Source organism: Fragaria vesca, linkage group LG6 (genome assembly GCF_000184155.1).
Source record: "Fragaria vesca subsp. vesca linkage group LG6, FraVesHawaii_1.0, whole genome shotgun sequence".
Taxonomy (NCBI): domain Eukaryota; kingdom Viridiplantae; phylum Streptophyta; class Magnoliopsida; order Rosales; family Rosaceae; genus Fragaria; species Fragaria vesca.
The window spans coordinates 27811037-27838131 of NC_020496.1; the positions used below are offsets into that span (position 1 = coordinate 27811037).

The window sequence follows — 27095 nt, forward strand, 5'->3', positions numbered from 1 at the left end:
AGCAGCTTCCCCGACCACTTTCCATCCCCGGCGAGTCCGTTCTTTTCCAGTTTTTCCGGCGAGATCACGCAAAACTTCAAAGAAAGTCGATCTCGTCGGAAAACTGGAATTCGACGGACTCGCCGGGGATGGAAAGTGGTCAGGGAAGCTGTTGGAGTCCGCTGGGGTGGAGGCACGCCCTCGCGTGGCGCCGTAAGGTGTCGAACGGACGGAAATCCGCACTGTAAAACGGTGCGGACGTCCGCACCTGAGAATGCCTCTATATATATATATATGCCCTGGGAAAGTGCAACAAACCTAATAACCATAATATGATAAGAGAAGAGATGAAATGCTTACTTTCCCGTGAAAATGATCCAGAACCTCTATCTCCAATAACGCCCGGGTGTCTAGGTCCAGTTACAACTTTGTTCAACTGTGTAACAAAAAAGTAAATAAAAGGAGATCACATATTTGTTTATAATGAACATGATTAATATAAAAACTGACTTTATTCAATTATCTCAAAACTAAATGTCACACAGAAAGCACTGTCATTTAGGTTAATACTAAATGCTCTTGTTTGTATCACACCTTGAACAGTGTCTATGCCTTGATAGATGAAGCAAGGTGTTATTTTTAAAGTAAATAAAAAACATGATGAAAGAGACAAGACTGAAGACTAAGGTCTCTATTCTATGGCTGGACATATGGTTTGAAACAAGTCAATCAGTTGAAGAAGCTGTTTTGTTACATGCAATGACAATCAACAAGCTTTAGTGAGTACCTCACTCCAGAAAATTCCAACAAATTTCTCATTAAACCTTCAAATATCTTAAAAAAAAAATTATATATTTTACGAAAAAAGTTTAATAAGTTAGAAAAGCTTTAGAGAAGTAATGAGGAGAATTTTATAACAAAAGGATTGAGGGCAGATTTATAAACATAGGCGAATCAAAAATTACTAGTTTTCTAGAAACAAAAGAAATGCGGTATACAGTAAGAATGTAAAAATACCACACTCGCATATCTGAGCATCAGCATTAAATTTAGGGATTACAGCAAAAGATTACAACTCAAATACTTTGAAATCAAACAATATACACTTGATTGCTTAATCATCAAAGTTAAGGAAGCTGACCTTTGCAAAAGTAGTCGCCAGATCATCCACATCAGATAAAGATCCCAACCCTAGGCCCTAAATACAAAAACAGAATGTGATTGGAGTCAATGTATATGCTTTATATCACACAGTTCAGAGTCACCAATAAGCTGTGCGTAAGTTCATAGTATCTACAAATAGACAACAAGGAAGTAAAACAAAAGGGGAGAAGGTTGCATCAAGCACAATGCAATGTGATTGAATACTCAGAATGAACTATACAGAATATACCCACACCGATGTAGTGGAAAGCAACACATTTTTATTTTTGTATGGAGTAGTGATCAGATCAAATATTGTAAACAGGCTTTATAGTGCAAAATAAGATTGAAGGGAAACAAGAATCTAACCTCATCCTTTTCGAATAAATGGTACTCATTATCAACGGACCCAAATAACGATTTTCTGTCGTTCTCATCGTCTAAACCCCCCAACTCAACTTCTTCCGCCACGTTTTGGCCGAAAAACTCATACTGTGATGCATCAAAGAGTGCATTATTCTCTGCACGACAATTGAAACAAAAGTTAGACATCCAAATCAGTAGAGCTGCTATTCTACTAATAGCACAGTGTACTCTAAAAATGTACAATTCACTCATAACTATCCAAAGCTCCACATCCCAACCACAAACACAAACAAATTCAAACCACATCAAATCACTTCAGTCAAGACAAGAACTTTGCCTCAACTCAGCTAGCTATATAGCAAACCTAATCGACAATCATAAAGAGCCAAAATTCGATTTTAACACATTCAATACAAACAAGCCAACCAAAACAAGTTCAAAATAAATCAAAACAACTCTGGATCACAATCATCGAAAAAGAACCCTAATTTCTTCATCTTGAAGCTGAAAAAGATTCCGAAAAAGCATGCAATTGATTCCTCAAACTCAATAACAAAAAAGACGCAATCTCATCTCCATCAAATTCACTCTAATCCGAATCCGAAACCGAAAAGAAAGCATGGAATAGATCTCGGAGCTTAAAGAAACCAAAAGCGGACCTGAGGAGCTCCGAAGCAAGTCCCGGAAATCCGCGCCGCCGCCGCTACCAGATCTCTCCATGTCCTACAGAGCCAATCGGAAGCTCTCGCTGTCTCCGAAAACGACGTCGTCGAGAAGGAGCTGGATCACGACCGCGGCGGAGAGCCGAGGCGCGAGGGTTGCATTGAGAGAGAGAGAGAGAGAGAGAGAGAGAATGGCAGGGAGTGTAAATAGAAGAGAATCGGAGGGCGCTGGTGGGAAAAAGGAACAGAGAGAAAGAGAAGAGAGAGAAAGAGGGCGCTACCCCCTCTCACAGGAGAGAGGGATATAAACCTTTGTGTGGGTTAGGTCATTTTGCAAAGCCAACACAACACCGCAATAGAGAGAGAGAGAATGAAGACGACGACTTTCGCATTTCGAGCACGTGACACCCTCAGACAGAGAGCTGTTGCGGGTTACGTGGCGGAGGGCAATTGGGCGGCGTGCAACTGTTTTCTTTTTTCGTTTTGTAATAAAGTTGGGTTTATTCGGGTTCCGGAGGCGTAATGCGGGCCGTTGGATACCGTTCGTTCGGTAGACGAATGGGAGAGTGACGCGTGGCGTGACAGCGCCACTTGACCTTATTAAACTTGATAAGGGAGGAGCAGTGTGGGGTCCCGTGTGGGGTTAGGTTTGTTGACACGTCATCGTTCTGGAAGGAGAAGGATATTCTATGTGGCTAGGATTTGGAGAAGCACATAAGACACGCTGTTGTTCTTGCTTTGGTTCATTTTTTAGATTAGAGTTTGTTCGTTTGGTCTTGTAGGAGACTGATGCTCATGTTGTATGAAGTAGCTACTAGCTAGAAAGGTCTAGATTCTTTTAGGGGTTCAGACATCTGAAATCGAAAAACGATTTAACACTCTTATCGATAGATTTTCACAACAATCATCGGTTATCGAAAATTTTTGGTTATCGAAAATTTTCAATTAAAATCTACAAGTTACAACACAGTAGATTTCGGTTTATAATCAAAGTTATTATTTTATATAGTTGTTACACATTTAAAACTTTTTCTATTTCCTTACCTTAATTAGTAACGTATGTTATGATTTATCAACCAGAAAGATTCAATCTCCCTGCGTCCTAATAGTTTTTACCCCCACTATCAACTTATTCACTTAGTTCTTTTAAGAACTGTCCCCATATATAGGAATCAAATTCTGATTGTTTTTATGAACATTTCTTATCATTCTGACTGTGAACATAGCTCTAATCTTACAGATCAAAATATAGAATATATATACTCTAAAAATTTGATCTTAAATTTCAATGACTAGAATATCAATTGCATATGAAGTGCAAGTAGTCCTTTATTTAGAAAATATGAGGCAAGTCATTCTTCTATTTTGGGCAGAAGCTTAGGAGAGTAGGAGGAACCTCTTATAATTGTAGAGACCCACAAAGTAGAAAGTTTCAACCCAAAAATAAAAACCAATTGAATTTTTCAAATAACCCAATAATTTAAAGCTTGGAACTTTGGAAGTGCATGCCTTAAGCACTGCTCAAGGGAGTCAGAGAGGAAATTAAGCACTTGGGGACGATTCTGGATTAGAATGAGAGCAAAGCGACCAGTCTTTTTCTATAGGAAATGAGGAATTATACTAATATCAGAAGCTTAATAATTAAGCTGCATATTACTAGAGTATCCCAAATGGCTCACATATATCCAAAAATTCCAAATGATTGGGGAAGAATATATAGCTGCTGTCACGAATCAAAACCAGACGAGTCCAATAGATCATGTACTGATGTACAGAAACAAATGGAATATATATAAACGAAGAAGAAGAAAAAAAAAAGAATATGAAGGAGTACAGGGATGAAGAACATGTTGTACCTCAATGAAACGCAAAGCTTCACATGCAGAAGGCGCTGACCGTCACCTCATGCACGTGTTTTGCTTTGTCTTCCTTCCTTAAAGCTCAATACTTTCCCTCTTCGACTTTTAAACACAAGACCTGGACTTGGTCTCACATCCCTCTCAATTTTGTTGCTTTGCTCTCACCCTTCTTTCCCTTTCACCCTTCTTCATGTTCTTGGTGGATTCATTTGTTTATACGTTTATTCCAGTTTCTTATTCTGCAACGTATGCATATATAGATATTTTCCTATATATTCTCCAACAATGATCCATTAAGTGATCCTCGAACGTTTCCGTTTCTAACATATCTCTGGTTTTCTCCGAGGTGAGCAGTTGAGGTTTCTCTTCTTTGTCATATGTTTCTTGTTCTCTCAGTGTGTCTTTATTGATGTCTGTGTCTTCTGGTTTTCTATAACGTTCCATTAATCTGTGTTAATTTATGTAACTCCCCTTCTTTTCAATTCTTTTATGTGTGTTCTCCCTGACGTTTTATTTTCGGCTTTTCGATTTTCGGGATTCTTGTGTTGGTTTCAGTTAGGATCTGAATTCTCAATTTTACTAGCCAGTTGTTTGAGCTGTAATCTGTACTGGGTTTTCTCCTGTTTGTGTTTTGCCAAGTCAAGGCCATAAGTCATACAATTTGAAGGTCGGCAAACTTCTCAACCTTTAGTTTAACTAGAATAGCATAGGACACATCGAGAATATACTATGGCCGGAGTTATCAAACTGGAGAATTGGTCCTTGTCTTAACTCCTGATATAAGCACAAAAAATAGAAACAGAGAGCTTCACAGTCCATTTATTTTTTTATTTCATTCTGTGGTTGCAGCAGCTAGCTAGCCATGGATTTTGCAGAAGCGAAGCGAAGGAGCAATTTTCCTGCTAGATTTTTAGCAGCTGCAGTCCTCATTACTATTTGCATGTTTGTCTACAAGCAGTCACTTAACTCCAGCAGTGAACCCAACCTGGTATGTTACTAATGATTCACATAGATGTAACTCACAGTCCTAGGCCTAGCCGCCTCAGATGAGAGTTTTGGTGTTTGATCGATAAGACTCATGAGAGTTTGGGGGTTAAGATTGAACATATGCAGAAGATTTCTACCACAAGAGCAGAAGAGAATCCGGATTCTCTTGTGTCAGAATTTTGTTTCCTTGGCACCAAGATTTGTAAAATTTGACTTTGTTATCTCTTGTATGTGCAGTTCTCTTATCATGAAGCAGGAGTAACACATGTATTGGTTACTGGAGGTGCTGGCTACATAGGTTCTCATGCTGCACTTAGGCTGCTCAAAGATTCATACCGTGTAACCATAGTGGTACATAAGCCATTAATTTCTTGAACATATTCACAAACAAACATTGCTAACATTGAACAAAATCACTTGCTGCATTTTACTGATCTGGAAGTCTCTTGTTACAGGATAATCTTTCTCGAGGAAATATTGGTGCCGTTAGGATTCTTCAGCAGTTATTTCCAGAATCTGGGAGGCTTCAGTTTATTAAAGCTGACCTGGGAGATGCAAAAGCTGTATCCTAATCATGCTAATTGAAATTATCACTAATTTTTCTTTTTCTCCACTTCTCTTAATAAAACAATGGGTGTTGGACATTCCTTGATTCCTGTATTTAGGTGAATAAAATCTTCTCAGAAAATGCATTTGATGCTGTGATGCATTTTGCAGCTGTTGCATATGTTGGCGAAAGTACACTTGAACCTCTTCGGTATCTAATCTCATATTTTGAGCTAATTGTATAGCTAACAATATGCATTAAGCTTTAAACATACTAAAAATTCTTATAATTTTGTTCTGCAGGTATTATCACAATATCACATCAAATACGCTACTGGTTTTGGAGGCAATGGTAGCACACAATGTAAAGACATTGATCTATTCTAGTACTTGTGCCACATATGGCGAACCCAAGACAATGCCAATTACAGAAGAAACTGAGCAAGTAAGAATTCACAAGAGAATTGCCTATCCTGTCCAATCTCAAAATCATAATTTATTATCTTAGTCTGTTATCTGCACAAGTGTATGTCATATGTTTGTAGTTTTACATTAAACCTTATACAACAGGCACTAAAAGTAAAACCTGCATCAAAGCAGTGGTAAATAAAACAAGTTTTGTTCCTTGTCATGGACCAACACTATTTATAAATGTACTAAATTTCAGGTTCCAATTAATCCATATGGAAAAGCCAAGAAGATGGCAGAAGATATCATACTGGATTTATCCAAGAACTCAAATATGGCCGTCATGATCTTACGGTAGGTGAATTCTGGTTTCTATAACTCTGCTTTACATTGTTTGCTATGTTCTTCTTAATCGGAAGAAGATAGAGGGCATATTTTCCACCACCACCAACATATATATGGCCATATGCAGATATTTCAATGTGATAGGATCAGATCCTGAGGGAAGATTAGGAGAGGCTCCTCGACCTGAGCTACGCGAGCAGGGCCGAATATCTGGAGCTTGTTTTGATGCAGCTCGAGGAATTATTTCTGGACTGAAGGTCTTCATCTCCTTCCACTTCCACCCTTCTCCCATAGAGCTTTATAGGGAAAAATGCTCTACTTTAAAGTAGTCTTTGAATTTAAGAAGTGAATCCCTTTCTTCATGTTTTCTAGGTCAGAGGAATAGATTATGCAACACCTGATGGCACTTGCGTGAGGGACTATATTGATGTCACTGACCTGGTTGATGCTCATGTAAAAGCTCTTGCCAACGCACAGCCTAGAAAAGTTGGCATCTACAATGTGGGAACTGGAAAAGGTTGTGAAATCCAGCTTCTTTCTTACAGTTCGGTTTCCTCCCTTCCTTGACCTTCCCTTCTGGCTTTAACTAATCCTAATCTGTTAACCCAATTTGATAACAGGTAGTTCAGTGAAGGAGTTTGTGGAAGCATGTAAGAAGGCAACTGGGGCAGATATAAAGGTTGAGTATCTAGGCCGAAGGCCAGGGGATTATGCTAAAGTCTATAGTGATCCTTCCAAGATAAGGAATGAGTTGAACTGGACAGCTCAGCACACCGATCTTCAACAGAGCCTGCAGACTGCATGGAGATGGCAAAAAAAACATTTCAATGGTTATGATACTTTAAATACTATGGCTTGAGAAAATGTAAAAGATATTAAAGCGGAAAGACATGGTCTAGTGATGATGCTCCATTGAGTTGAACATGCACAGTTTTCAATTGGAGTGGTTTGTAGAAGTCCAATGGGGGAAACTAGAAAATATCTCTCTTTGTTCATATCTAACAAGATTAGGCTTGTGTGTATTTCAATTTATGTACTATGTTCATGCCCAAAAAAGAAATCAAAAGAAAGTGAGAGGTGGTTTAGATGATTAAAGGATTAAAACAGAGAAAACTTTGATACTCTACTGTACATGTTATCTGCATGCCCATATGCTCCAAATTACTTGGAACATCTTTTTTCTTTCCTGCCATATCCATGGAAATGTTTTTCTCTACCAGAGGACCCCAATAATTTGTATATGCACAAAAGAGTCTAATAATCTAGAAAGTGCTAAAACGTAGCAGTATAAGAAAAGTGAAAAGCAGTACCGTTTATCGTATCAGGGTGGTAAAAGATTCATCAGTTGTAAGGAGTCATGAAGTTTAAGAAAAGTGAAAAGCAGTACCGTTTATCGTATCTGTAGGTGGTAAAAGATTCATCAGTTGTAAGGAGTCATGAAGTTTAAGAAAAGTGAAAAGCAGTACCGTTTATCGTATCTGTACGTGGTAAAAGATTCATCAGTTGTAAGGAGTCATGAAGGAACTTGTGTTCATCATCTCTGTGGCTGAAGACTTCAACACACTGCATATCTCTTCTGTTCTAGGTTGCACAGGATCATCAAAGAGAAAAGCATGCACCTGATTTCTGACTTCAATCCAACTGCAGCCGGGTTGCTTGTCCGTGTCACTTTCTTTCATCAACACCCTGACTCTCTCAACCTCATCCCATCTGCCTGCCTCAGCATTCATGTTTGACAAGAGAACATAATTTGAAGTTTTATCAGGTTCAAGTTCTAAAAGCTTTTTGGTAGCATACTTTCCAAATTTTAGATTCCGGTGTATCCTGGAAGCTCCAAGCAATGCACCCCACACTCTGGCGGTTGCCTTGATCTTCATATCCCTCACCATTTCAAAAGCTTCCTCTAACCTCCCTGCACGGCCAAGCAAGTCTACCATGCAAGCATAGTGTTCGGCTAGAGGTTCAATAAGGTGAACTTCAGTCATGCTCTTAAACACTTCTAATCCCCGATCAACTAGCCCACTGTGACTGCATGCAGACAACACTCCAACAAAGGTCAGTTGATCTGGATTCAACCCTTCTATTTGCATTTCTTCAAAGAGTTCTACTGCCTCTTCACCATACCCGTTTAGAGCATACCCAGATATCAAAGAATTCCAAGAAACAATATCACCATGATTGATATCTTTGAACACTTGTTTAGCACTCACAACCATTCCACATTTAGCATACATACTAATCAAGGCATTGCTGACAAACAAATCATTTAGATAGCCAGTCTTCACAACCAAATGGTGAAGTTGCCTTCCCACTTGCAAAGCTGCAAGATTAGCACATGCACTCAAACCACTTGAAAAAGTTGACTGATCGGGCCTCTTTCCTTCCCGTCCCATGACCACAGTACTCTCGAGTGCATCCAGATATAACCCGTTCTGCACATAACCTGTTATTAGAGAATTCCAAGAAACTGTGTTCTTCTCACCCATCTGCTCGAAGATTTGCAGTGCTTTATCCATCTCCCCTACTTGAGCATAACCAGTTATCATAGTATTCCAAGAAACGGCATCCTTGTTAGTCATTTTTCTGAAAAGAGATAGAGCTTCAACCATTCTGCCACACTGAGCATAGCCGGCAATCATTGTGTTCCAACAAACAGCATCACGAATAGCAATCTGATTGAAGATCTGACTTGCTTCATCCATCCTTCCATTATGAGCATACCCAGATATCATTGCTGTTTGTGCTCCGATGTTCTTGTATGGCATCCGGTTTAGCAATTCCCTTGCTTCCTCAAGCTTGCCAGCGCGAACATAGCCATTGATCATTGTAGTCCATGACACCGAATCCATCTCTGGCATATCCCTGAATATTTTGACAGCCTTGTCAACTTGCTGGTCTTGAACATAGGCCGCAAGCATTGCATTCCAAGCAACCACATTTCTACTTGGCATCTGCTCAAACAGACCCTCAGCCTGCGCAATTTTCCCATTCCGCGCAAACCCACACAACATTGTAACCCACGAAACCACATTGGGGTCTGGAATTTTCTCAAAATACCGCCAAGCAGAACCCAAATCACCAACCTGAACGAACCCATCCAACACCAAATTCCACGAAACCACATTCCTCTGAGGCATCTCCTGAAAAAACCTCAACCCCAAACACATTTCCCCATTCTTAGTATACCCTGCAAGCATTGAATTACAAGAAACCAAATTCTTCACCGGCATTTCATCAAACATTCTCTTCGCCTCATCAAACCTCCCCTTCTTCGAATACCCTGCAATCATGGCATTCCAACAAGCCGCGTCACGCTTATCCGGAAGCAAATCAAACAGCTCTCTAGCTCTCTCAAGCTCACCGTTCCTTGTGTAGCAAGTAATCATCAAAGTCCACGAGAACATATCCCTTTCCGGCATTCTGACAAAAATCCCATAAGCTTCTTCGACCTCATTGTTATGCAGGTACCCAGAAATCATAGTGTTCCAAGAAACCAAGTTTCTGTGAGGCATTTCATCGAACAGCTGACGTGCATTACCAACTCTACCATTTTTAGCATATGCAGAGATCATAGAGTTGTATGTGACAGTGTTCCTTTGTGTCATCTGTGAGAAAACTTTGATTGCTTCATCGATTCGACCCAACTTCCCCAACTGGGTAATCTTCAGGTTTTGGTGAAAAACTTGGGTACCCTTTTCACCTATTGACCTCAGCTTCATTGGTCCCACACTAAAGGCTAGGCCGAAGCTTAACCTGGATACTAGAACATTCTCACTGGCCAGAGTAAATCAGTACGTTTTGAACAGTTTTGTGTTGGGTAATCAGTATCAGACATGATCACTCACATATACAGAAATGGCATAAAGGGTCTTGGGTGACAGTTGTGAAAGATAGGTCAAGGGTGAGATTTACTATAATTAACCAAACAACCAACACAATCTTTTTTGTTGGTACACGTCACGGCAACTGAAATGATCTGACAGCAGCAGTCGTTGTAGAATCAACTGCATCACCTCATCTGGGAGGTTCTTATCCTCATCCTCATCCTCATCAACAATGAAGATCGGTCTGAGCAGCAAGCGGCGAATCAAATCAAGACACCATAACAAGTTTACAATGCTATTGCTACAACTGTTAGCGGTGATCTACGTACTGGGACTCATTCCTAAAGGTATTAGATACGTGTCAAGAGGCTAGTCGGAACACACTTCTCGGTGCCATTCACTCTCCGCACCCGATGGTGTGATACGTGGTGTTTTAGGACCAGAGAATAATTATATGATTTGATGAGTTACATATAATAGTTACATATTGTCACATCAAATTAAAAACTAACAAGGCATCTGTCCCCACGGACATTTCAAATGGTAGATGCAGCCATGTAGGAATTACCCCAAACATGCAAAGATCATGAGCCTGTTATGTATGCACAATTAACATCGAATGTTACCAATGAACTAATTAACTAGTACCCACATAGTCATGTAAAACAAACTAGCTAAGAGCTTGAAGGAGAGGATCAATCATAAGAGGAGAAAGTGAGATGATTGAAGAAGGTTAGGTGAAGAAGAATGATGGTTTTGAATTCTGTACACAAGTGATTGGTGTGGACACAATTTATAAGGAACAGCTACGGCAATATTGGAACCTTGTTAGAGTTGGCCAAAACAGCAAATACTTCAATTCTTCATCTCATTACTAGAGTGGGATGATATCCAACAAAATAGGAAGGTCTTGAATCATCTGATCCCAGCAAAGAGCTAGGCTGCAAGAAGATCAAGCACTCACTTCATCACAACTCCAGCATCAATTCACAGGTAAGAAAAAACATTATCACAAGTGTTTGATGATCTTACACCTTTGTTTCTTTGTCAATTACATCTGCAAGCTAGCTCTAAGTAATGAGATTAGTATAAAAACAAGAGGAAGAGGCTGTAGCTACTCTTTTTTTTAGCTAAACTCAGATTTCATTAAATAAGAAAAACAACAGTGAATAAGGTACAGACAGAGGGGGCATGAAAACCTATAGTAAATCTTGTACACAAATGAAACAAGAAAAGAGGTGGTCTCATAAATCTTTTCCGAATAAATGTTGAAATTTGATAGTAACAATAATACAATATCAACTGCGCAGCTTTCGACTACGTCCTCTGAAGTCAGAAGCAGTTTCATCATGGCAGAGAGCAAAGTGAAGGAGCACTGCTTGATCGAAATCAGAGAAGGGGAAGAGAGTGTCACAGCAGGAAGCAATGTGAAAAACCAAACTTTGAGTGGTGATCAAAATAAGGAGAATGTAAACATAGCATCATCCATTAGAAAAAAGCTTCTTAGCAAAGCACCATCACCCTCTAGTACTTGCATATACAGAGTCCCAGATGTACTGAAGAAACTTCACGAAAAGGATTTTGTTCCTTGTTTAGTTTCAATTGGACCATTTCACCATGGCACAAAGAAGCTGCAAGCCATGGAACAATTTAAGCTCTGGTATTTGCACCAGCTCCTTGATCGAAAACCAAATCCTGAGACCAACTTGGAGCACATTGTTGAAAAGATCAGAAGCCTGGAAGACTATTCTCGTGAATGCTATAACGAAAAACTTGATGATCTGAGCAGTGAAGCATTTGTAGAAATGATGGTGGTTGATGGTTGCTTTATTCTTGAGTACTACCGCAAAAAAATAGGAGAAGTGCCCACAGACCCGGACGATCCACTGTTCAATATCACTTTAGCAATGTCACCAACACTTACAAGTGACTTGGTTATGCTAGAAAACCAGCTGCCTTGGAGAGTTCTTGACTGTTTATTCCAACTCACAAAACAAGTACCTAATGGAACGTGCAAGTCCTTATCTGAGCTTACTCGCAGTTGTCTCCCGATTAGGGGGCCTGTGTCTGATGATCATCTAGAGCAGACAACGGAAAGCAGACATTTACTTGACAATGTCAGGATTCTGTCTGCTGAACTAGACAAGAAAGAGGAGATTATGCCATTTTGGGACTCTATGCCATCTGCAACCAAACTTCAGCAAATTGGGGTCATGTTTCAACCCAACAGAAATAATATCAACATAAACATAACGTTCGTCGATGGAGTCTTGGAGATTGCACCAATAACTATCCAGGGTGATAATCCTGTCTTTAGAAACCTCATTGCCTTGGAACAGTGTGAATCAGGGCCACATAAGTATCAAATTAGCACTTATGCCAGGGCATTATGTGACCTTATTAAATCTAGCAAAGATGTGGAGTTTCTCAAGCAGAACCAGATTATTCACACCAGTTTGAACAAGGAAGACATAGCCGGTTTCTTCGACGACATTTGCAATGGTTTTGAAACCTCCTCCTGCTGTAAGTCTTTTTGGCAAGTTTCCTCATCAGTGAGACAGTATTATAAACAACACTGGCTACAAAGGTTGATAGTATACATCAAGCATAACTATTTGTACAATCCATCATCAATATGGTCAGTTTCTAATGCAGTTGTCCTTATTATAATTCTTACGGTCTTGCAAACCATATATTCTATTCTCTCTTACTACAAGTCTTAGCCTTCCGGTGAGCATTTCTGGTTTTCTCAGTCTTTCAAGGTTCCGAAACTTGTTGTTATGTGTGTTCTGTGTAATTGATTACTATAAACTTCACAATTCATGCTGTAATATCATTTTTTGTTTTGTTTTTTGAAATGAGGCTGTAATTGTGTGCATGGCCTGAGTTTCGAGTGATTGTAATTTCATCTGTTGTTGGGACATTCACCCCACAACATCATCTATTACTGGAGTACAGTATTTCACTATTTCTTGTAATTGTTTGCCCCACTTCTACTTAATTGGATACAATGTCAGCAAGTTCACATAGGACGAATGTTCTTTATACTTTGACTTGTGTTTCTGGTAATCATTTCGTACTCAAAACGATGGAGTGGAGTTTTCGTTATGGCCAAAGTTGCTGGCAGCTACCTTCAATTGCAGACCAAACACCTTCAAGTATAAACATCTTCAGATGTGAATGATGGTGTCAGGTGTGCTGAGTAGTTCACAGTTATGAGTAAAGCAAATTAGCAAGTTACCATGCATCAAAGTCCCAACCAAGACAAAAGGTCTCTTTCGGCATGTTAACAGAAAGCCCCTTTCCTATGGTTGTGCAGGCACCCTGAAATCACAGTGTTCCAAGAAAACAAGGTTTCTCTTAGACATATTATCGAATCATTGACGTGCATTACTGACTAGAGAATAGTGAGGCTGGCTAGAGTACTAATCATCATGTTTATAAAACTTATGCATGCAGTCTCAAATCCTGCAAGGTGGATCATATATACAACAAGCAGATAAAGAACAAAGCAGAAAACTGAAACAGTAACCAACAAATAAAGACTTGAACAATGCACCTGAAAGTTGAAAGGCATAACTATTCCTAATTACGAGCTAGCTAGGCTACAAAGAATTTGGTGTGAACCAAACAGTACGATCTATTCCCTCACGCAAATGATCCTTGAGAACAATCAAAGGTTTGATGCTTTTATCTGTCAAAGAAAACACCCCAGCTTCCCATGTTTTGGACGAATTGACTACAAAATAGATAGAGTTTCTCTCAAGTGTTTTATCATGAGAAGTAGTACTACCCAAAGATATAAATTTGGTGTTGAGGGCGCCAATAAACAACACTTGATCACCAATATTAACAATCTCTACCCAATTATGACCAGTAACATTATATTCCAACTTAACACTTGAAAATCCTATGGTCCTGTAAAATTCATGCCTAGGCAAAATCATAAACAACTCCTTTGATTCAGAACCTTTTGCTAGGTAACAATGCTGATCAATGTGAACTCGGTTATCAAGTATGCTATCAATGTTGGGATGAAGAGTGACCAACATTTGTGCTGTGCAGGTATGATTTCCGAAGCCATTGGTATCTAACTGGATGTCAAACACCATCAAAAACTCTAATGCACGTACACCTACAGCATGTAATTTCCCATCAACTATTTCTACATCCCGGAATCCTACAGCAATATCATCCCACTCGGCCGCAATGGAGGTCCATGATTCATCACCGGGAGCACAGAAAGCCAAACTACATTTTTGTTTGAAGACAAGGCAAGACACGTAACACCGCCGGGGCTTCAACCTTGTTTCCGATGGTACTGACGAGGCTACTGCTTTTATTTTAAAGAACTTTGTAACTGCGGAATGTGATGGGAGCACAATCTGAGTACCTGTTACTGGGTTCAAGAAGAACAAGTCATATGATGAATGTAGAGCAGACATGATCAGCCAACCCTCTATTGATCCAATGTGTGCGGTCCTTTCTCGATTCGTAAAGTTTTCCATCACTTACGAAGCAGCCATCTTTGAAGTAGTATGAACAACAAGGATCGAGCAAAAGCCATGGGAGTTGATAAGCAGGAAGACAACGTTTGCTATCAATTGTGGTTCGCCAAGAACGGCAAACGTTACGACATCTAAGAGAATCTGACATGCACAGTTGTTGTAGAATCAATTGCATCACATCATCTGCAAGTTTAGACCACCTTTCCTCATGAACAGTATTAAAGATCGTTTTGCGCTTACAGTGAGTATTACTGATTGTTTTGCGCTTGCGGTGAGTAAAATCAAGACACCGTAACAACTCTCTTGGTAAGCAATTGGTCAACTTCATAACTAATTAGCTTTGCATGAACATGAGTCAATGTAAGGTTCATGTACATAAAGAGGCACGGGACGAACTTTCCTTGTGGGATGGGGATTCCTGATTATCTATGTATTCTGCTATGAATACGTACAGTCCAATGACTCCTTCCCCTCCTAGCCATCCAACGAGGAACAGTTTTAAGGAATAGTGAGGGGAAAGATCGAACCAGAAAAAACTACTAATTAAATATGCGGTCATTTCCACCGACTAAATGCTCAGTTCATCCTAAGCCTCACAAACTCACGTAGGAACATAATAACTAAGTACCTATATATGCCAATACATTATAAACAAAACAGATTGCTTAGCATATGCAAAATTTGGAGTCAAGTTCATCTTGCTAACAATAATAAATGATGGAAGGATGAGGGTCGTCCCACCATATGTCATCCTATTTAGGGACTAATATTCGCAAGAGCATCAGCCACGTACTTGATTGTCTTCGGTGAAGATGCATCAAGAAATCAGATTGATTGAGGGTGAATGTATTCATACGTTTACTAACATATGAAATAATAGGAATTAGTGTACGTACGCCTCACCTCATTATCAAGAATTTATTCCTAAATAACCCTCAACTTAATAACCAAGGGGGGACCTGGGTTTAGGAATCATCACACGTCGATTCCTTCATACATTTTTTTTTTTCCGATTACATTCCTTCATACGTTTACTAACCAAGGATTGGATTTTTTAGTTTTGGCCCGAGTTGCTGGCTTTTTTACCTATAGCAGAGTTGCCCTCATTTTAAGTTGGCTTGGGAATTAGGTTAATAATGCTGATAAGCTAGTAAAAGGACTACAATCGTAGATAATAAGATTGTGAATCAAGTTTCTACTTATTGCAGCAATGTACCTATCATTGTAGATCAATCACCTTCAAATACATCTTCAGAAGTGAATGCTAGTGTGCTAAATTCAGGAGCAACAAGTATCATACTAAAAAGGGGCTACATATTTTCTCAAATAAGACGATACAATCTTCCTTGACAGCAAAATCCCTATCATATTGTCAGCTGAACTTATAACAATGATCAAAACTTTTAACGAGGCAATATGATAATACCATAAGTGCCTCTAGTGATGTTCGTATACGATGATAGTATAATTTAAGAACCAGGAGAGATGTCGAGCAATTACCCAGCCATATCAAGCTTGATGAGCACCCAACTCTAGAGGGGCTGTACTTTTCTAGCTCGTTTCTCCCTTCTAGAAAGATGCCAATCCACGATCATTAACTGGGAAGGCAGATGATAATAATGCTAATCGACATGTCAGTAAAGTTAGATCATAGCTCATCATGGCCCTCACGTTCTGACTCAGTCTTGTCGTCTTGTGAGGAACTTTCAGAAGTCGTGTTTGAGTCTTTGGCTTTTTCTCCGGTGCTCTCTGTTTCATTGCTCGTCGGTTTCTCAATTTTAGGCTTTGGCTTGGGAATTCTGTTAATGCTGTCAACCTAGATACATATAAAATAAATTAACAAAAACAATGGCATGTAAAAGGACTGCAACCAATCGTAGAGAGATAGCTAGTAAATTATTTTAATATCGGAAAAAAGAATCGCAACTGTACCTTCTCTTGTACATCAAACACCTTCATGTATACATCTTCAGATGTGAAAGCTGGCGTGTTAAATCCAGGAGTCCTTCAAATAACAAACAAGGGGGGTGTCAAGCAAATGGGGAGTGGCCTCAATATCATTCAGTAGCCAAACTCAAATAAAATACCAAAGAAGTTCACTTTTCTTTGATGGCAACATAAAAAAAAAGTAAAATCTACAAACTAAGAGGATTTCTAATTTCCTGACTATTCCTCCACCGCTCACCAGTATATATATTCCAGTTGAACCGAAATTGATATCACATGATTTATAATGCATCTATATTTGTCTGATTACATGTACATGCACAGTGAGATAAACACAAGAAAGTCAAGAAAAATAATTACAGCAAGGGAATACTTACTTTTTCTGTTCGGCCTCCTTCTCATCCAACCAAGTCTTCAACTTGTCAGCGTCACTCAAAACCTAGAAAATAGACAAGAATATCCAACACATGTGCATCAGAGGGAACTCATATATGGTCAAATACTTGCATAACCCTGAACAATTTCAGTTCTGTTGGATGAGATCAAGTACCTCAGTAATACGATCTTTCGGAAGCCAATCTTTTTTGGACTCCCAGCCGTTTACAATCTGCAAATAATCATAACGAAAAAGATTAATCCTTGCCGTGATCTCATAGTTCACAAAAACCATACAGATGCACCATAAAGCTCTAACTTCTATGGTATAAGAGTTCAATATTGAATGGTGATTGACCAAATGGTACTAGCATCTTTCACATGAAAACATTCTCTGGCAAGCAGACATATTCCAGAAAAGAAAGAATCTATCCATTATACAAGTGATTCTATTATTATTTACGATCATGAACAAATCCAAATTATGTGACATTATCTGAATTATATCATTATCATCAATTCTCACTAGCCTTTCTTGGCTCAAAAGCATACATACACAATAACAGTCTGAAGTACCTGCTGCAGCTCAACAAGGTACTTTCGGGCGTGTTTCACTGCTTCTGGCAGTGCAGAGAGCTCTTTAAATCTGTACGCACGAATATCAGATTAGATACATTGCATTGACTTGACAAAAGCTTTTGTTCAGTAAAACTATGCAATCAAAATGGAACTTACCTGAAGAATATCGGGTCACCCTTAGCTTTTAGCATATCTAGGCGTTCCTGAAACTCTGAAGCAGTAGCGTCTTCACCATCCATGTAGAGCCATTCTTGCACCTGAGAAAAATGTAACAAGTTTACATTAAAAAATTGAGTAAAAAAAGTATACGATCCAGTGAACTTATGAATAGTAAGAAATTCTAACCTCATCAAGCTTTCCAATGAATGTTTGGCGTTCCTCGCTAGTTGAAATCTTTTCAAATTCCTCAGATGTTTCAAGCTGATATGAGAAAGTTGTTAATTGTTATAATCAACATATATGATAGAAGAATCAAGCATTGAAATACAAGGAGTACAAGATAATTTCCTGAGGGAATAGTATAAACAAACGTATCGAACTACAATTCTGCATAGTATTTAATCAATAACAATGGTCAAGTCAGTCCTCGTATATCCAACTTAGGTTCACTGAGTAAGTGAGTGTTAGATGGAATTGGAAGAATCTACAATGGTTAAACTATAAGAGGAATACAAACAAAAGCAAAGAAGAAACAAAATGCGGCTTGAAAGTTACTTCTCAATGGCTGAGAAGAGCAAAAGTTCACACCTTTTCTTTAGTAGCATATATGTATCCTTCCAAATTGTTTTTCAACTCTGCTGTTCTCCTTCGCTCTGCATCCTTCTTGTCCAATTCTTCTAATTTAAGTTTCGCTTGAGCAAGAGATTCTTTGGAAAGAGCCATTGCTGGTCCGACGGTCTTTTCAACAATCTAAGTAAAAGAAAAATAGATCAAATAACAAAATCAATGATATAGGCAGTTAGTAGTTTATACATTTGGTGGCCTCCTAATGGCCTGTCAGAAACAGAAAGCGCAAGGCAATTAGCGTGTTTATACCTTCAGCGGAACTCTAAATGTCCGCTTCTTCAGCTTTTTTTCAATACCAAGATCGGCACTACCTTGTACTTCTGCAGTAGAGTTGGATGCATTACCATTTCCCCCATCATCAGTATTGTCATCACTTTCTGCTGAGGAGTTCTGACCACCAGTTTCACTCGATATGTTGGGGGAAACAGTAGATGCATTCTCAACTGTCAGATTCTTCTTAGGAACTTCTACCCATTCTGTTATTTCAACAATAGCATCTGCACGATCAAATGAGAGAATGCCACTTCTACTCAAAGAGAAATGCAGACTAGTTTTAATTGGGGAAGACAGATTCCGGGATGCATACCTAAGAGAGAAGACAGTATAAAATCAAGTCAGTGTCTTATCTGATGGTTTAAAGTGGACAGAGGATATCACTGCGCACAGATGTTGCAACATAAATCATGTCACCATAACATCTGGGCAAAATTAAATAAAATAAAATAGAAAACTTACTTTTCGCTTGCATCTGTCAATCCCAAGACTGCATACTTGGCAAATAGAGGAGAGGTGGCACCAGGAGGTAAAAGATCTTCACTCTCATATGATAGTGAAACCTCAAAGTCTTTGCTATGGGTAAAGAATCTGAACATCTATCATTTAACAGAGAGAAGCTTAGCAAAGAATACTAATGCAATAAAACCATACATTGACTTCAGTTTCTCCTTCAATGCAACTCACCTTGCTAGGGAGTTTCTTCATTCGTGGTACGAGTAACTGTCTGGTGCTATCATCTTTCAGAAGATCAGGGCCATCTAACTCGAGCACAAACCCATAGGATGAACCATCAACCATTCCCAACTTACGATTCAGCTTTATTCCATCGCTCAAATTAGCAGCATGCAAGGCAGCACCAAGAACTATAGCTTCATCAGCATCCAGATGTCTGTCCAACTCTTTCCTTCCAAGAAATTCCTGAAGCTTAGCCTGTTGTAAAAGAAATAGAGAACATCATCTCATCATCACACGTAAAATATCAAAATAAAACTGATGCAACCCGAGAACAAATATCAAAGTGGTGGAGCACACCATCAGAAGACCAAAATTTATGTTTACTGGCATGTCTGAGAAATAATAATATTTCAAGACATGTGAAGAAAGGGAGGGAGGACACAAAAAATGAAACAGATAATGCCATATCACAATGTGCTAACAATTGCTATTTAGACAGAAAGGTCAAGAACACTACGAAGTGAAACTAACTTATTCATCAAACTACAGCAATATATCTTCAAGACCTCATACCAACAACCAGACACTGAACAAATCAGATATATGGATATGGCCTATACAGCATTCGCCCATGTCATTCTTTATTACAAATATTTTGTGGCTCATATAGCTAGGGAAAATCGTTCGAACCTGTAATTTAGGCACTCTGGTAGCACCTCCTATCAACTCCACTGCGTATAACTCGTCCACCTTTAAACCAGAATGCTTAAGCACTTCTTTAACAGGTACAAGTGATTTCTCCCACAGATCTTCACAGAGCTCCTCAAACTTCTCACGAGTTATGGTGCTCCTAGAAGTGAAACAAACGTTATGCAAGATTATTTTGGGGTGATATCACCATAAACGATTTGACCAAAATTCCAGAGTACATAGTCAAAAGATGTATAAATTTAAACATTTAATATCACCAATTTTCTACTCTAGAAGGAAAGATATAGAAGCATATAATATGCAATACCAAGCCAAAGAATGTGATGTAAAAGGTAATAATTGTTTAATGTTTTGACAATGGCAGCAAAAGCATCTATCTACAAGTATATCATTCAACATATAGTTAAAGGACAGAATTGACAAGACCAAAATCGCATGACCTCTCTTCACCCCATTGATTCCACTAACTTGACAAATACAAGTAAAAGCATGATGATAAAATATTCCACCAACCTGAAGTCCCGATCATCATAAAGAGATTCAACAGATATTGGAGCCATTGTGTTTGCACTCAGAATTTCTTTTGTGCGCTTCACCTGCTTCTTCAATTTAGCCATTGCTTTTGGAGATTTCCTCACATCAACCCCATTTCCCACTTGTTTATTGAACTCGTCCGCAAAATGCTCAACCAACCGTAGTTCCAAATTCTGTCCCCCTAGTTCTGGGTTCCATCTGACATCCTTCACCTGAACAAAAAATGGCTCAGTGCTAAAACATCTGTATAAACTGCGACTTTATGAGCAACAAAGTATGGATAAAGGGGACAAAATGGTTTGCAAAACTTATCTTAAGTTGACCATGTGTAAAAATACGTGAAAGGAAAAAGGGTAACTTATTAGTTAACTCCGATAATTGCATATGGCATATAAACTTATACTTCCTTAGGTAACAAAAACATGGATGCTAGTACTTGGTTTTTCTTGTTATGCGAACATTTCTTTTCTATTTTCTACAAATTCATATGAATGTGCATTTTGGGGTCAAACCAGTCAATCATGTATGAAATGTCTTTCATAGAAGGATCACATTACCCGGTAAATGCATTGGCTCAAACTATTACATTTTGGAACATAGTGACAAGAAATATTGAAATTTACCTGAAATTGGTTGACCGACACAGTCTTTCCAAACTCCTTGGTATTATAAGCCGAGAAATATACAAGTGCTGCATAAGTACTGCTGGTACCCATATCGTAGAAAATGACATGCCTCGATTTATTCTCAAAATTCTTATCAATCCCATACTGCAATGCAGCTCCAGAATGCTCGTTTATCAAAGAAAGAACATTGATTCCAGCCAACTGTGCGGCCCGGACTAGTCCCTTCCGCTCGGCTTGTCCAAAGTAAGGGGGAACAGTAATAACAGCATCCTTTATTTCTACTTTTGAATGAAACTCAGCTAAATTAGCAGCATAACCCAATATCATAGCCACTATTTCCTCGGCCGAGTAAGTAGTGACCTTGTCATCAATTTTGAAACTCACAGTTCCCCTGGAATCTTCCGTAACATCGAATGGCAAGTACAACGAGTCCAAAAAGTTCTTGCCATGACCGAAGGGCTTCCCAATCAACTCTCTTGCCTGAGAAAACACTTTCTCAGGGTACCTGGCAACCAACCCCGCCGCTTCCTCACCCATAAGGCGGTCACCGGAGTGAAACGCAACCAAAACCGGGGTTTTCCGCTTCGACATTTCATTAATAGCAACCGAAATCGGGCTCTGCCCGCGTTTCAGGTTCACTACAGCGACTTTGAGCCACTCGGAGCCTAGATCTATGCTCATAACCGCGGATTGGGCAGGTGAAATCACAAGGCATAGCAGCGATAAGCATAACCCTAGCTTGTACAAGATCGACGCCATTCTAGATTGCATCACTAAACCCTACCACTTCAAGCTTCTGAATAAACACAAAAAAAACAAATAATAAATCACTAAAATCCAAACCGTTTCCGCTAAAAGTAATATCCTTGTTTACAGATTAAACTCTACGCAAAATTAATAATGAAACGGTTTGTGTTCTCCATAAGTGTTCACATCTTCTTGAAAATCAAATAGAGCACAAAATCGAAGAGATAAAGTCGAAAATTGAAAGAGCGAGATGAAGTTGGAGAGAGAGACTGACCAGTAGAAATGTGCAGATCGCATTCTCCAGAAGAAGACTTGCAGAAATTGGTTGTGAGGTTGACGACGGTGAAGGAAAGCAAAAGGGAAGAACGTTCTCGGTGAACGCTGGAAATTTCGAGGACTATTTATACGGATTGCTTACGTGGCAAGTGAAGCGAGGCATGACCAATTAGGGCGTGACATGTGGCGTAATGCACACGTGGTGGTCAGGTAGACGCTGGGTGATGCTGTGCAAACGTAATTTGAAGTTGGCAACACTCCTAAAAGTCACTTTTGAGTGTTGAGAAAGAAAATGACCAAAAAGGAAAGATCGAGTTTTTTGGGGTTGTCGGAGAAATGAAATTTCGGACAATACTCCAGAGTATTGTAGAATTAAGATTTTGTTTTCTTTAGGCTCATGATCAGTGTTACTTGTTTTCTCTTCAGGTTGTAAGGGTTACTTTTGATGAAGAATTTGTGTATTTATTCACTAACAAGCAAATTGACAATGAAGTTTATAGAACAAGCAAAAAACAGAAAAAATAAATGTAGCCATGTGGAAATGTGGAAAGATTTGCTAGTGAAACCAGAATGTTTATGTTTAACGTGAGTTACACACCTGAAGAGTCAATAGAATTTGGTGTACAGAAAGTGAAGAGGTAAAAGAAACCGCCCATATAGAGGTAAGAAAATTTCTAAATGTGAATCATGTTCCTTATACAGAATCTGCAGTAACAGAATCATAGAAAAGCTATGGGATCCTTTAAGGTGCAACTTTTATATACAGATATCTTATTCTAACTCCTAATTCGCTCAGGTAATTGTCCAAATAAATAAATGGAATTCCTGTTAATTTACATGAAGGTCTGTGTCTGCTTGCTAATATAGTTTAGAAAAGCCAATGCTTTTTTTTAGGACTTCTTGTGGGAACATCTGCAAATAGATTAGTAAAAGAATCAGTACTATATCCAAACTGTCGGAAAGATATTCAAGTAATAGCAGTTTAGTTCATCACCTGCAGTAGCATATAGTGAGTTGTAATGCACTTCACTCCAGAAGCTCAGCCAAAGCTCTGAAAAATGAACACAAAAGGGCGGTCAAATTTGAAGCAAAAACATAAGAACCCTCGTTGATTTTTTAATTGGAAGTTTACTATCGAAATGTAACACAGAATTTGAACAGAAACTGACATACGTTATGCATTATGCAGCCTGACTAGATTTGATAAGATTAGGCAAGCAAATAAGATATACCTCGGGTAGGATTCCTATCTTTAGGAAGGATCTCAACATAGCAAGTATCCCGAAAAGAGGTGATTACACAAATTTTGGCTCCAAACTACAGACGAAACAGTAAGGCGTTTAGAAGACAATCATTGTGGAAATATGACTAGAGTGAGACAACAAAATCGTATACGGTAAAAACGAAATAATTAACAGATAGAAAGCCATTGTCTTCTATGAATGTGTACTAAAATCCAACCAGAACTACAGTTTGACAGCATTATGTCACAACTATAACAAATGAAACAAAGATCGACTTGGATCATGATTTCTGCTGAATGATACTACGTGTATCACTTAATGGAAAGTAGACAACAAAGAAATTTCTTGCAGGCCTATGTATGAAATCGAAACCTAAAAAGCAAGGTACAAGAACACAATTCACAATTAGTGATGCTTGTTTGCTTTACTGTGGCCCACCATTTGCTTTCTTCTTATGATTAAAATACAATTCACTGCTCATCTAGATGCAAGGTAATAAATAAAGGAACATAAGATCATCCAAACCACGCCTTCACAAAACAAATGGTTCAAGTGAAGCAGAATGTAAGCATCTACATAAATGACCTCAGAACAGATTTTTATTTTTTTTTGTCCCATAGATAAAAGAAAAAAATGACATAGCGTAGTGCTGGAACTTACTCGGTCTGCAGCTGCCTGTAGGGTAAGATGATCTCCCCACTCCCCTTTTCTAGTGAAATTTTCATATATTAAAAAATTAGGTTTAGTTTTAAGGAACAATTATAAATGCAAGATTGTCTCATATTTTGCAGTAAAAATCAATAGGCATGAAAGAAAGTATCTAACTTTTTCATCTTCCTCAAGTAACTTTTGTACTTCATCGGGACATAAGCTTCATAGAGTTTTCTGTGACGCTTTAACTGAAACAATAAAAGACAAACGTATAAACAAGTGCATACTATGGAGATGACTGCATACAGAAGTAAGCTTCATTAGAAACTGAAAAATCAAAGGAGATAAATAGAGTGCTACTCTATAGAGTCTGCCTGTTAAGGTAATTGATTTGCATATCCACAAGTACATCAAGACAATATAAAGGAAACAATATATTTTCAAAGCCAATCAAACCTAACAGTAACCACTAGGTAAAGTGCAACGGATTAGCTAACATAAGGAAAGAAGTAGATGCATATGATCAGCCATACCTGCTTTATAACCTGCTTTCTTACATGCTTATGGTAATCTGGATTGCGAAACAATTGATCAGCTATTGCTCGGAACTGCAGCATTTTAACCAAATATTTTACAAATCATGGGTGCACAGTTTGACTTAATACAAGAAAACCAATAAATTGAGTTGACATAAATGTCTGGTATTGAACCTGGCAATTTCCATCACCCTCAATTTGCAGCTCAGCTAGATCATAGGTAGCCAACCTGAATCAGTTATCAAACATTATTACCTAGTACATTCTCAAATTTAAGGTGATTTTTCTGCTATCCTATTTATCAGCCAGTTTGAACCCAAGTAATAAAGCCAGCTGCTCAATAAGAGCTAGACGTTGCATGAGCTCACCTAATGAAAGTACCAAAAGGAGAATAGTAAAGCTAAGATTAAACTACACTAACTCAGTATTAGAACTGACTTCAGGAAAATTTCAGTGAACTAGAACCTTTCTGAAAGCCTCTTATGGTCTTGGGTAGCATCATTCACGTCAGGTATCTCCCCATTCACTCTGGGAGTGTGCTGCAAACAAGGTGAACCAATGAGTACATATACATCAAGTTAATACCCCGAAAGCTATATACTTGTTAGCAACAGGGGAAGTTACTATTTCATGCATTATACACTACTCAAGTTGTATATATGTACTATATAGCAGGGAGCACGGAATCAAGGAAGTGACAGATACATGAATAATGTAGCAAGTGAAAAGGTGTAATCAATCCCAAAACATATACCTATCAAATGTGCATGAGCAAGAAGTACATAATGCTCATTTACAAAGAACGAAGAAAAATTAGAATCCGTACACTCATATTCCAACCCACCCCCCACACACACACTCACACCTGCACAGACTTATATGCCTTCAGACTTAATAGGTATCCCTCTGGGTGGGTAAATAATAGAGTAAAATAGATAACAAAAACATCCCTCTAGGTGGGTAAATGATAGAGTACAATCTGAAACTTGAAGTAAACCCAATCATCTGACCAAGACCAGATGGGCACTTCATGAATCACCATACTGTGGTTTTTACATGTATCATTTTCTTGTGTAAGGATAAAATTAGAGAATATACGTGCATATATTTTTACCCTGCATAAAACAACAGAACGATCCTAGTGTCCAACTCTTTGCTCCATCAAAAGCACATACTACTTCCCTTTCATACATATACGCCCCCGTACATACACATAGACAAGGCGCATTAAGGTGGCACACTTCTGATATCTCTTGACAGGAAACATAAAACATTATGAACCAACATACCGGAATTGAATCCAAGTGGGAGAGTCTCTTCCCCAGCTTGCCACCACTTTTCAGCTTTTCCTCTTCACCCAAGATAGTTGCAATGGTCTGGTCATCCTCGGTATCATGAGAACTGCTATCCAAGCTCGAGCTTGAGCTTGCACTTGCACTTGCATTGCTATAGCTTCCATTCATACTACCCAACAAATCAAACAGTTTATACACCACTGCAAAAACATGTCGATATTAGATTGATCCCAAAATTTACCCAACTCAAATAAAACACCCAACCAAACCCCAAAAAAAGGATCAAATAAAAACTACCCACAAGCTAGTACCCCAAAACTTTCACACTTACGGAATAACGACTAGTAATCAATTCTTCCTCCAATTATGGTAAAAAATGAAAGGGAAAAAGTTTGCTTCGTTCATCAGCTCTTTATATAAGAACAATTCTTATCTGTGTTGAATAAGTCTACAAAACTGGAAATACAGCTTCAAATTCACAAGAAGTAGACTAATTCAAACATATACAGCTTCTCTGAATCAGTCTACAGATTTATTACCTATTCGGATTACATTCTAAGATCAATTCAAAACAAGCAACATACATAGAAATGAATTATAGAGTATCCAAAACGAATAAGAACCTGAAACTCAGTTTAGGTGATGGGATATTAGTCAAATTACTAAAGATGAAATCTTTAATACAATTCCTTTCCCCCCATTTCAATCTTGGGTTTGTACCTCTCAGAGTCTCAGCTCAGCTTTTAAAGAGATGGTGTTGCTTTGATGAGCTGAAATATTCCAATCCACGGCAGCGAATCACCGAACAAGGAAGATCTAAGATAAAAGGTTTGTCTTGTCGGCTTTTCTTAGCAACCAAACAGGGGAGGGGATTGGATGAACTACAAGATATGCAACTGAATATAAAAATTTGTTTGGAAAAATGGAAAAGTCACTCTGGTATTATTTGTATGATTTTATAAATAACTCTGAAGAGAATTACGAGTTATAATCGAAAATATAAAATGCAAAATAAGATGAGACAGCTACCCCGCTACTTAAAAGGATAGATATCATTTTTGGGAACTGCCAATTTGTTTTTGGAAGAAAGGACAGATCTTTGGTTTACAGAATTATTTTTTTTAATAAGGAGGTTTAGAGATTTTTAATCGTAAATATGGTGGCTAATTAAGCTATCATTCCCAAGGCTGGGTGCAATTCGGGTATGGCT

General features: G+C 38.5%; 7 protein-coding genes across 7 annotated transcripts in view; 2 read left to right on the forward strand and 5 right to left on the reverse strand.

Annotated features, from left to right (window-relative positions):
- Positions 1-2208, reverse strand: part of LOC101303919 — a 5937-nt gene extending 3729 nt beyond the window's left edge. The window contains exons 1-4 of the mRNA XM_004303887.1: positions 2148-2208; positions 1492-1643; positions 1121-1177; positions 340-415 (exon numbers count right to left, since the gene is read on the reverse strand). Of these exons, the coding sequence (XP_004303935.1) occupies positions 340-415; positions 1121-1177; positions 1492-1643; positions 2148-2208 (346 nt within the window). The remainder of the gene's footprint in view (positions 1-339; positions 416-1120; positions 1178-1491; positions 1644-2147) is intronic.
- A 1943-nt stretch (positions 2209-4151) lies between these two features.
- LOC101304202 (UDP-arabinose 4-epimerase 1-like) lies at positions 4152-7345 on the forward strand. The gene is made up of 10 exons (XM_004303888.1): positions 4152-4355; positions 4859-4997; positions 5234-5347; positions 5452-5559; positions 5662-5753; positions 5846-5987; positions 6210-6304; positions 6423-6552; positions 6668-6812; positions 6916-7345. The coding sequence occupies exons 2-10, from the start codon at positions 4872-4874 to the stop codon at positions 7152-7154; spliced, it is 1191 nt and encodes a 396-aa protein (XP_004303936.1). The 5' UTR covers positions 4152-4355; positions 4859-4871; the 3' UTR covers positions 7155-7345.
- Positions 7346-7794: 449 nt separating this feature from the next.
- Positions 7795-10014, reverse strand: LOC101309375 (pentatricopeptide repeat-containing protein At4g02750-like). The gene has a single exon (XM_004305841.1). The coding sequence runs from the start codon at positions 10012-10014 to the stop codon at positions 7795-7797; it is 2220 nt and encodes a 739-aa protein (XP_004305889.1).
- Positions 10015-10946: 932 nt separating this feature from the next.
- LOC101304490 (UPF0481 protein At3g47200-like) lies at positions 10947-13140 on the forward strand. The gene is made up of 2 exons (XM_004303889.1): positions 10947-11112; positions 11430-13140. The coding sequence occupies exon 2, from the start codon at positions 11469-11471 to the stop codon at positions 12840-12842; it is 1374 nt and encodes a 457-aa protein (XP_004303937.1). The 5' UTR covers positions 10947-11112; positions 11430-11468; the 3' UTR covers positions 12843-13140.
- Positions 13141-13724: 584 nt separating this feature from the next.
- On the reverse strand, positions 13725-14564 carry LOC101309661. Its single transcript, XM_004305842.1, has one exon. The coding sequence runs from the start codon at positions 14562-14564 to the stop codon at positions 13725-13727; it is 840 nt and encodes a 279-aa protein (XP_004305890.1).
- Positions 14565-15797: 1233 nt separating this feature from the next.
- LOC101309957 (heat shock 70 kDa protein 17-like) lies at positions 15798-21895 on the reverse strand. The gene is made up of 14 exons (XM_004305843.1): positions 21134-21895; positions 20490-20722; positions 19956-20115; positions 19275-19520; positions 19050-19186; positions 18564-18900; positions 18276-18437; positions 17874-17948; positions 17685-17785; positions 17526-17595; positions 17125-17181; positions 16952-17013; positions 16560-16632; positions 15798-16443 (listed from the first exon to the last, which is right to left on the reverse strand). The coding sequence occupies exons 1-14, from the start codon at positions 21893-21895 to the stop codon at positions 16276-16278; spliced, it is 2643 nt and encodes an 880-aa protein (XP_004305891.1). The 3' UTR covers positions 15798-16275.
- Positions 21896-22782: 887 nt separating this feature from the next.
- LOC101304786 (OTU domain-containing protein DDB_G0284757-like) lies at positions 22783-26849 on the reverse strand. Its single transcript, XM_004303890.1, has 10 exons — positions 26606-26849; positions 25880-26085; positions 25056-25129; positions 24765-24819; positions 24588-24662; positions 24229-24302; positions 24064-24112; positions 23392-23476; positions 23154-23210; positions 22783-23071 (listed from the first exon to the last, which is right to left on the reverse strand). Exons 2-10 carry the CDS (start codon positions 26051-26053, stop codon positions 23028-23030), a joined length of 687 nt encoding a protein of 228 aa, XP_004303938.1. The 5' UTR covers positions 26054-26085; positions 26606-26849; the 3' UTR covers positions 22783-23027.
- Positions 26850-27095: the final 246 nt, after the last annotated feature.

Coding starts and splice junctions, on each gene's coding strand:
- LOC101304202 (XM_004303888.1), top strand. CDS start 4,872: ATGGATTTTGCAGAAGCGAAGCGAAGGAGCAATTTTCCTGCTAGATTT. Junction 5,754..5,845: donor AGTACACTTGAACCTCTTCG/GTATCTAATCTC, acceptor TTTGTTCTGCAG/GTATTATCACAATATCACAT. Junction 6,553..6,667: donor GAATTATTTCTGGACTGAAG/GTCTTCATCTCC, acceptor CATGTTTTCTAG/GTCAGAGGAATAGATTATGC.
- LOC101309375 (XM_004305841.1), bottom strand. CDS start 10,014: ATGAAGCTGAGGTCAATAGGTGAAAAGGGTACCCAAGTTTTTCACCAA.
- LOC101304490 (XM_004303889.1), top strand. CDS start 11,469: ATGGCAGAGAGCAAAGTGAAGGAGCACTGCTTGATCGAAATCAGAGAA.
- LOC101309661 (XM_004305842.1), bottom strand. CDS start 14,564: ATGTCTGCTCTACATTCATCATATGACTTGTTCTTCTTGAACCCAGTA.
- LOC101309957 (XM_004305843.1), bottom strand. CDS start 21,895: ATGGCGTCGATCTTGTACAAGCTAGGGTTATGCTTATCGCTGCTATGC. Junction 20,723..21,133: donor TGTCGGTCAACCAATTTCAG/GTAAATTTCAAT, acceptor TTTTTTGTTCAG/GTGAAGGATGTCAGATGGAA. Junction 19,521..19,955: donor CCAGAGTGCCTAAATTACAG/GTTCGAACGATT, acceptor CTTTTACAACAG/GCTAAGCTTCAGGAATTTCT.
- LOC101304786 (XM_004303890.1), bottom strand. CDS start 26,053: ATGAATGGAAGCTATAGCAATGCAAGTGCAAGTGCAAGCTCAAGCTCG. Junction 23,477..24,063: donor TACAGGCAGCTGCAGACCGA/GTAAGTTCCAGC, acceptor TTTCGTCTGTAG/TTTGGAGCCAAAATTTGTGT. Junction 23,211..23,391: donor AGATAGGAATCCTACCCGAG/GTATATCTTATT, acceptor TTCATTTTTCAG/AGCTTTGGCTGAGCTTCTGG.